Consider the following 9,449-nt stretch of genomic DNA (forward strand, 5'->3'; position numbering starts at 1 on the left):
AGACCGAGCCATCTCGAGTTTTGTTGGGATATGGCGTTTCTGGGAAAAGAAGGATTTGTTCATGGTGGATTACTGAGAAATAAGTATTATAGAAGAGGGAGCAACCAGAAGGAGGAAATGGACTCTGGGAAGAACGTGAGGGATTCTGATATGAAAAGGTCACCCCCTGTTTTCTCTCTTTATATAGAGGACGAAGAAGAGGGTATGTGACACATTCGGACCCTCAAGGAAATCCAGAGTACGACGCGTCGCTTCGTTCTCCCACACCATCAGTAACCGTTACATCTGGAAGGTCTCGTAAATGGCAAGGGATTAAAGGCACGTTGCGGATAACCGCGCGGCATAACGGCAGCGTACGTAAATCTAGGAAAAACGACTCGTAGACCGGCGCATTCCTCGGGGAGGTGAAGAGTCACCAACGTTGATCAAGGGCCGAAATTAAATGAGCCGCAGTTAAGGCTCGGAATTACCGAAACCCACCTCTCCAACCAGGACGTTGGACAGCAGGGTTTCGAGGGGCTATTGTGGGGGCCCAAGAATCTACGGGCCCGGCTCGCTCACTTATAGGGAATCCACAGGCCCCCAAACTAAAGGAGGCCAGGTCCCAAGCCCGAAAGTAGTGAGCTCGATATGGCCAAAAGACACGTCCGAGGACCACTCCGTCCTCGGAAAGCCCAGGACCCCACTGACGAAAATGGGATACAGGCGAGCTTGAGAGGTCAGAAAATATCTCATGGAAATAGTCCTTAATACCCTTCCTTGACATAACACTGCCCCTAATAAAGCCGGGATCTTAGGCTTTATGGATCATCTACAGCAAATTTGGGACTAGACTGATGGGACAGATATCTGTCCCGGAAAGATCGACCCTACACGTGGACGAAGGACAACTAACGTAGGCTAGTATAAAAGAGAATGTTATGTGACCAAAGAGAGGACTCCCATCTGGCTTCTGGAGAAAGACTTGATGAAAGTGAGGGTCTGGATAAGACACGCCGGACATCACCTAAAATCCCACCGATGGGTGACCGGGAACAGCGCCCTCACGCCTCGGATCATATCCGAGGAGCCAAATCCTCCTAGATACAAGATTGAAGGGCCTGAATATCCAGCCCGAAGCTCTTCCTCATGTCGGTATGCCTGTAGTCCGGCCCGAGATGCCGCCCCTCGACCCAACGCTGGCCTTTTGTTAAGCCCACTCTCTACAAATATCATTGTGAGGGATTTTCCTTGCGCGAGCCCAACAACGTTGATGGGCCGCTGAAGATTTTGTGTCCCTACACTCATTTTTATAATAAAAAAACAATAAATTATTACATCAACAATTTGAATTTTTAACACTTTGAGTAACAATTTTTCTTTTGTATTTTTCCTCTTTAAAACTTTTGCATCGTTATTTTCCTTTTTTTTAATCCTTATTTTTCTTTTATACAATTTCAACCTTAAAAAACACAATAAATGTCCTAATGCTATTCATAGAAATCTAGCATGGAACTTTAGCTAAGTAGTAGCTTGTTTCCTCCTTAACATGCCAAAGCAGACCTACAAAGGAGCTAAACTTTGCGTTGCACTTGTATCAATTATCAAGCAATTTGGTTCACATAATGTGCCAATTTTACCACCATGAGGTGTGACTGGGTGGTAGAAATTCTTGTATCACTTCACATGATACTTAACTAAAATCGAGTGGTTCGAGCAATGACACTTTAACGAATGTGTTGAGTCTATAATAATAATTTTATCAAAGTCTTGATGATATACATGGTATTAATTATATTGTCATGTGGAGCGGGGTTCACACTGGAGACTGTTGTGGGGGCAATGGAGATATATGGACTATAATCTCCACATATTTTGTGGAGCCCATAGGGGTCACTCGCTTTTGTCAATCCTCTAAAAGGGTGCACAACTTCACATATTAGCTCACAAAGAGTAAGATTTATGTACAATATTTAAATGCTGTTCTTTAGGTTCTCATTTTAAGATTTTACAGTGTTGATTTTTTTTTATGGAATGAAAATGTATTTTATAATTAAGTAGTCAAATAACTGAATCTTAAATAAAAAAAACTTAAAAATTAACCCTCTAAAATACTGTACCCAAATTTTGTCCCTTAACAAATGTCTCAATGCATCCTTTGTTAAGATTTTCAGAACAAAAAACACTCTCTTGGGTTGTGACCGATGAAGGACAGTGTACTCGATCGTCACTTATGTAGTTATGCCACGGGTCTCCCACTCTACCGTGTTGACCGTGTTGTTTTTCGCTTCCTATATGCTAAATCATTGATTGCGTAACCTACTGTAGACCCTATAACATTAAGTCACTTACTCCCCAAATAAATGAATTCACCTACGCAATGTGTCATTGACCTCAAGTATTCTTTTTTTTTTGAGAAACGACCTCAAGTATTCAAACATTGTTATTTGTTTTAGTGGTTCTTCTTTACTCTCTTAAAGAATTAGTTTTCTGACAACATCATTAATTCACCCATGGCCCTGCTATATCAGATCGTCAAAGATAAAATATATCCTACACTACATATAGTTAGTCAAGCTAGCATTCACACATGTCTCGGTTCAAAGTAGTCAAATTGTGGTAATTCAAGGCATAAAATCTTAGGGTGGTATGGGTAAACTGTAATTTTTTACTGTAATAAATAATAACTAAAGAAAGTTCTTTCCCCTTAGAAAAAAGGGAAAAAAAAAATGTAAATAGATTAGGCTATTCATTTTTTAGGTTCAATTTCTCAGCTGTAAAATATTATTGGGCCGGCCCTCCTAGTTCTGGTTTTTGATTTTGTGTTTTCCTAGAATTAGATGTATTAAACATAACAATCATACAATCTAGGGCATCAAGCCATCAACAACACTTTGATGCAAGGAGTAAGTCTCAACCTTTTGACTAAGATATTTACTAGAATGTGGAAGTGTTCATTTGTGTTTTCACTTCTGCAGTTTCTTATACCCTATAAATTAGGTTATTCAACAATTTTGCAATATAAGCTGGAGATGAAATAATAAATGTCCACTTGTTATTAATTAATTTTGTGGAAACTGGTTACTGCCACATATAGTGAATTGATACATTTCCAACTACTCAAAGAATATTGTTCCCTTATTTTGTTTTTAAAGTTAATGGATGTTCTAAGAATATTGGTTTAAAAAGTATTTTTAAAAAAGTTTTATGGAAAAATAAAAAAATTAATTATTTTAACAGCTTTTTATATTTTCAATGGAAATGGTGTCAAAACTTTTTAAAAATATTTTATTAACAATTGTCCTAAGAGCATTCATAAACATGACCCTTTGTTTTTTTTTTTTTTTTTTTTTTTTTTTTTTTTTTTTTTTTTAAGATTAGAAGGAAAAAAAGTAGTTAAGAGTTTTTTCCAACTTAGATTTTAGGGTTTTAATCTCTTACTCCCAAGTCTCAACAAAAAAAAAAAAAAAAGTCCCAACTATCAAATTATAGATAAAATATATATATATATATATATATATATTTTTTTTTTTCTAAACAGAAAGAAAGTAATAAATGAACGTCTTAGAGTTGCAAGAGTCATTAACTTCAAAAAAGGAAGATAGTTATAAGTCTCATATCCGACCATATCTACGACAAACGGACACAATGCTATAGTGTATATACAACGTTGAAGTGGTGTGACAATGGAGTTATATAATAAGTGATTATGCCACATAATTCTCCGGGGTTGGTAAGGTCGTAATGATGACAAAGCCAATTCGCAAAGGTTCTTTTGCGCATTAATCGTAGTTGCAGGAACAGAGCCAAGTTTTGAGTAGAGGAGGTGGCTTTACAGTTGGTCGTGTGCACTTATTTCAATATTTGACTTTGCTAGTACTTACTACTTAGAGGTTGAGATTGATTTATTTTTTCTCTTTTGTGTCGGTAAAAACAAAATTATTTTTGTTTAGAATTTTTTAAATGGCAGGGTTGTTTATTTTAAATAAAATTGGTTAATTGAGCTTAATTTTTTTTTATTAAAGTTTTACTATTGGTAATTTTTGTTGTTGAACTATTTTTTTGGGCTTGCATATTTTGTTTTAGATTTTAGATCTATAAATTTTTGTTATAGTCACTAAAATGAGGAAAATATTAGCACTACAAACTTTTTTTTATTATAAATTATTGATGTAATAAGTGGTTACTAGTAAGTAAAAAAATGATGCGAGTGGTGGGTCTATGTGCGAACCAATAAGAATTTACTACCAAAACAGTTTGTAAAAATGTTGTAAAAAAGTTTGTGAGTATAACTTTTATAGAACAAAATTGCTAAAATTAGTACACACAATGTAATAATAATAATATTTTTTTAAAAAATTTGGGGGGGGGGGGGGGGGGGGACCATTGCCCCCAGGCCAAAGCTAGAGACGTCCCTGTGCAGTTGATATGCTTGTAAGCCTGTTCATCGACCACGCATACATTTACATTGAATACATATATTATGTTCTAACGTAAGTATTGTACAAGACTCAAAAGCTCGTCTCAAAAAAAGAGTAAGTATTGTACATATTGTCTAACATGTCAAGAGTATTGTAGTTGATCAGTGGTATTACTTGTTCTCAACAAGAACTTAGATAATTCCGCTTATTCTCACATGGAGGAAAACTTGGATTTGAATCCCACTTGCCTCACTTAATGTAAATGAAAAAATAAAAATAAAGAGTAAGTATTGTACATTGTCTAACATGTTTTTGCCATGTGACGTATATAACTACATCACAAGTATTAACATAGATTGTTTTCAATGAAATTGAAGAACTTTAAGAAAAATACTTTAATTAAAATTATTTTTTCAAGGATTCTAAAATATTATTTGGATTAAAATTAATAATTGAAGTTTCATTATGTATTTAAATTATTTATGATATATTAGAATTTTTTTTTTGCTATTTTCATTGTATAATTTTTTTTTGAGGAAATTTCATTGTATAACTTGAAGTAATTTATTTTTATTATTATTTATTTTCTCATTCAATCCAATTTTATTCTTGGATTTTTAAAAACTTTACATATGATGATAAAGCCATATAATTAATGTTACATACTAAAAGTTGGGTCTTACATGTTGTTGTCATACAATGTAGCTTAATGTAAGTGTCACATGTAATACAACGTGCTTTTGCTATATGTGACTTATATAAGTTCATTAAAATTTTGATGATAAGTTACTATTGGTATAGTTTTGTTACTGAAATTTCAAGGAGTTTAATATATTAGTCTGATTAAATCTTCATAATTTTTTTTAAAACTTAAAAATGAGTATTATTTATCTACAATTATTTTTATAATGTATTTTAATTTTTAATTTTAGACATTGTGATTAAGCTATGTAGCTTGATGTACGCATTGCACACATCATACAATGTGCTTTTGTTGATGTAGTCCTCTTTAATTTGTCTATTGCACATGTAATATCATGAAGGTTGGCGACACAAAGTAAAACAAAAGGACATACCACAATTTATTCAAGGTTCATGAATATATAGCTAGAAAGTGACAAAATAAATGTACTGTGTGCTTGGTTAAACATGCTAGAGAAATAGATAATATTGATAGTTATGTAACATGGATAAAAAAAATCCATTGTTGATTGAGTCAATTATTACTCATGATGTATTAAATTTATCTTCATCTTAATAAAGTTAAAAGTTTCTCAAAAAAAAAAAAAAAAAAAAAAAATACCGTGTGCGTTAGATCTCTTTTTGATTTTCCGTTTCACATTATGAATAACTTTCATGATTGTTGTCTACATACACAAAGTCTAAACAAATGGTCATTCAACCACAAAATTTTCCACTTGTAACAACGTGTACCTTGTGCTTTAGCTCGCTTTTCGATTTGCGTTTCAAAATATGTGTTGTACATGTGAGAAATATGAATAACATTGCCAACACACGTCGATACTTCACTAATTTTAAAATTTATACCTTTACAATTAATTTTTTTTTGAGGGAACCTTTACAATTAAATTGATATACTTTTTTTTTACTTGGAAAATTAGATATATATAAGAAATTATATTAAAGCTTAAAGAAATTTTTTTAAAGTCACCGGGAAGTTAAAAAATGACTTCCTAGCTTCTTATTTCTATTAGGAATTTTGTAACTCAATTATGATATTTCTAATGAAAACATCAAAAATTCAAATTCATCATTCTCCAACTATTGAATTATTAAAAAAAAAAAAAATCATAGAGAAAAGAGATGGTTGATCAATAAAAGGATTGGTCACTTCATTAGGGTACTTATATTTGAATTTATCCTTATTCCTTATAAATAGTTTAACTTTTTCTTTTTTGAGAAGACAATAGTCTTGACATAATTAATTTCTTTAAGATCAATATATAACTTGGTTTAAATTACTATATTCAACTCAAATTTGATTGAAGAAAATTTTCAATTTCATTATACCGTAATAACTAACTACTGTAAATGAGTCTCTTTAATTTGAATGTTATTCTTTTGCATCATTATTATACTGTTGTCAAAGTGGAATTGATTTTAGTAAACACTAGCTGCAGTACTATTTAGCCAAAAAAAAAAAAAAAACTGCAGCGTTTGTTAGTGGGTATAATCAATTGGCAATTCAACCTGTGGTTGGCATGGACATTTAAAAAAAAAAGGAATATGCATATAGTACTTCCTCACAAAAAATATATCATGCATTTTAGACTTTCAAAAATATATAAACTAATAATAAACTTTTACTATGGGTGTGTTTGACTACGGTTTATTTTGCTAAAATTGAAAAATTATTGCTAAAAATACTGTAAATAAATATAAAAATTAGTTAAAATAATACAATAGGACCATAAATAGTACCAAAAAATACAACAAGACCCATAAATAATAGCAAAAATAAGGTAAATAGTGAAATAAATTTAATTTTTCATTCTTAACCAAAGGCACATGATGTATCCTACACTTTTCTCTTTTTGGAGAAACACTATGTATAATATACTCTTTTTTTTGAGAAAGATGTATAATATAGACTTAATAGTAGTAAATCAGGTACAAAGTACAAACCTTCCTACAAGGCATATGATCTTGTACCTCATAGTTTCATACAAATAAGCCCACTAGTCTAGTTCCCTTTTTTTTTTTTTTTTTTTTTGGTTTGTGTGGACTTTCTTCTCGTATAGCAAATAGTTCTACAAAGCTTATTTTAATGCACTAATTAATACCATTAACCAAACCCTCCCCAAATTAACAAGAATTAATTTATCAAGAATGATAGCAAGCATTAAAAAAAAGATTTAACCTTTCACCCTAGGCAAGATAACAGCTTTGAGAGGGTTCTGCATCACAACAGTAAAAGCAAAAGTCGCAGTCGGGTCGGGCGGGGCACCGGGAACCGGAACCCACTGAAAGGCATGAACCATCCTAGCCAGCAAGAGATTCACATGCAAAGTACCCAAAGTCATTGCTGGACAAATCCTCCTCCCAGCTCCAAATGGCACCATCTTGACCCCTCTATTCCCAGTGACATCCACATCAACCCCATCACCCACCAAAAACCTCTCGGGTTTAAACTCATTCGGATCCTCCCACATACCCGGATCCTCAGTAACCCAAGCAGTGTAAAACTCCACACTTGCATCCTCAGGTATATTGTACCCACCTAGCTTAGTCTCCTTTGTAGCCGCATGAGATAGCACAAAATGACTTGGTGGGTGCCTCCTAAATGTTTCTTTGACCACAGCACCAAGATAACTCATTTTCTCCACATCATTCTCAGTCACCAACCCTTCTTTCCCTACATGTTCAACTATTTCCTTGTACAACTTTTCTTGAATCTCTTGGTTCATCACCAAGTGAAGCAAAGCCCATTCCACTGTTGTAGCACTTGTATCAGTCCCAGCATTTATCACTTCCGAACACAATGTCACAAGCTCTTCCTCACCTAGCTTGCCTCTACCAGGAACTTCAAGCCCAAAAAGAGAGTCTATATAAGCAGCACCAATAGGACTCGCCATTTCAACGTTGCTACTGTTACTTTTTCCACCGCTTTCTACAAAAGCTTTTCTCCTTCTCACCAATGGAACCAAACACTCCAGCTGTTTCTTTCTCAACTCTTTAGCTTCTTTGAGTTGCTTACGAAACAAAGGAGTGAGCACTGGCATGAAATCTGGAAGCTTTGGAGTTGTCATCAACATCACGTCCTTCAACACACTTTCAATCTTTTTAATCTCATCCTCAGAGATTTTTGCTCCGAAGCAAAGACATATCAGGACGCTACAAATAGTGAGCCTACAGTTACTCATAACCTCGACAAACCCCTTTTCAAAAGCCTCTTTTTGGAGCCTTTTGATGTGGTTTTCGAGTGCCCATTTACGTATCCAACTGCACTGTTTTACTCGATTAGGGTTTATCAACTCGGTCACGAAGTTACGCCTTAGTGTTCGCCACAGAGGACCGTACACGGCCGAGTTGATAGCACATTTTCCGACACTGAATATGAGCCGGATAGGCGAGTCAGCTGGGCGGCTCGCGAACTCGGGGCCTCGTTGAACTAGGGCTTCATGGATGAGCTCAGAACTGGTGACAATCACGAGTGTGCGTTGTCCCATTTGCATGGTGAAGATTGGGCCATATTTTGCCCGCAAATCACGTACTATAAAGATGAATGGACGGCGTTGGAGGATGATTTGGCCTAGATTTCCGATTATAGGCCAACCCGGTGGCCCAGGAGGAAGGTTTTTGGGGCCGCCGCCGGTGATGGACCAGTAGCGCCACCACAAGCGGAGGAAGATAAGAGCAAAGAAGAGGACAAGAAGGTCTTTGAAATCCATTTTTGTCAACAGGAGAGAGAAGAAAGAAAGGAAGTTAACTTTTTTTTTTTTTTTTTTGAAGAAAAGAAAGGAAGTTACTTGACCAAGTTAAAGGTTGTAAAGGAAGGGATATATAGAAGGAGAAAGTTGGGGTAGTGAATGAGTTTGGTCAATGGTAAGTGATGGCATTGAATATTTTGATCAGATGAATTTACTCTTTGAAGTACAGATGCACATGGTAGTGTTTGGGTTTGATGCTGAAATTACTGTGCAGTACAGGTCACTGCTGTACGTATTAATAGAGCTATATTCAGCTAGTGAGCTGTGAAGATTTTAAGAGCATTACCGACGAAGTTTTTTAAAATTTTAGCATTTAGCATTTATTTTAAAAAATTATTTTATCAATTTTAATAATTTATTTTACCATATATCAAATATTAAAGGTTTTATTTTTTTTATCATTTCATTTAAAATAATATAAACTACTCATTAAAATAATAAAAAACAACTACACAAACTACCTTTTTTTACCACAATTATTAAAATAATAATATATTTTTTAAAATTGGAGCTCAGTTGCTATTTTATTTATTTATTTAAGTTTAGCATATTTGTTATAGCTTACTTTTTGGTACTTTTTACAAATTTGTTATTAAAA

At 34.1% G+C, this 9,449-nt stretch overlaps 1 protein-coding gene across 1 annotated transcript; it reads right to left on the reverse strand.

Moving 5' to 3' along the window:
* Nucleotides 1–6,891: 6,891 nt before the first annotated feature.
* LOC126727130 (cytochrome P450 77A1) lies at nucleotides 6,892–8,880 on the reverse strand. Its single transcript, XM_050432641.1, has one exon. The coding sequence runs from the start codon at nucleotides 8,810–8,812 to the stop codon at nucleotides 7,277–7,279; it is 1,536 nt and encodes a 511-aa protein (XP_050288598.1). The 5' UTR covers nucleotides 8,813–8,880; the 3' UTR covers nucleotides 6,892–7,276.
* Between the last annotated feature and the right edge of the window lie 569 nt (nucleotides 8,881–9,449).

Source organism: Quercus robur, chromosome 5, assembly GCF_932294415.1.
Source record: "Quercus robur chromosome 5, dhQueRobu3.1, whole genome shotgun sequence".
In the NCBI taxonomy this organism is placed as follows: Eukaryota; Viridiplantae; Streptophyta; class Magnoliopsida; order Fagales; family Fagaceae; genus Quercus; species Quercus robur.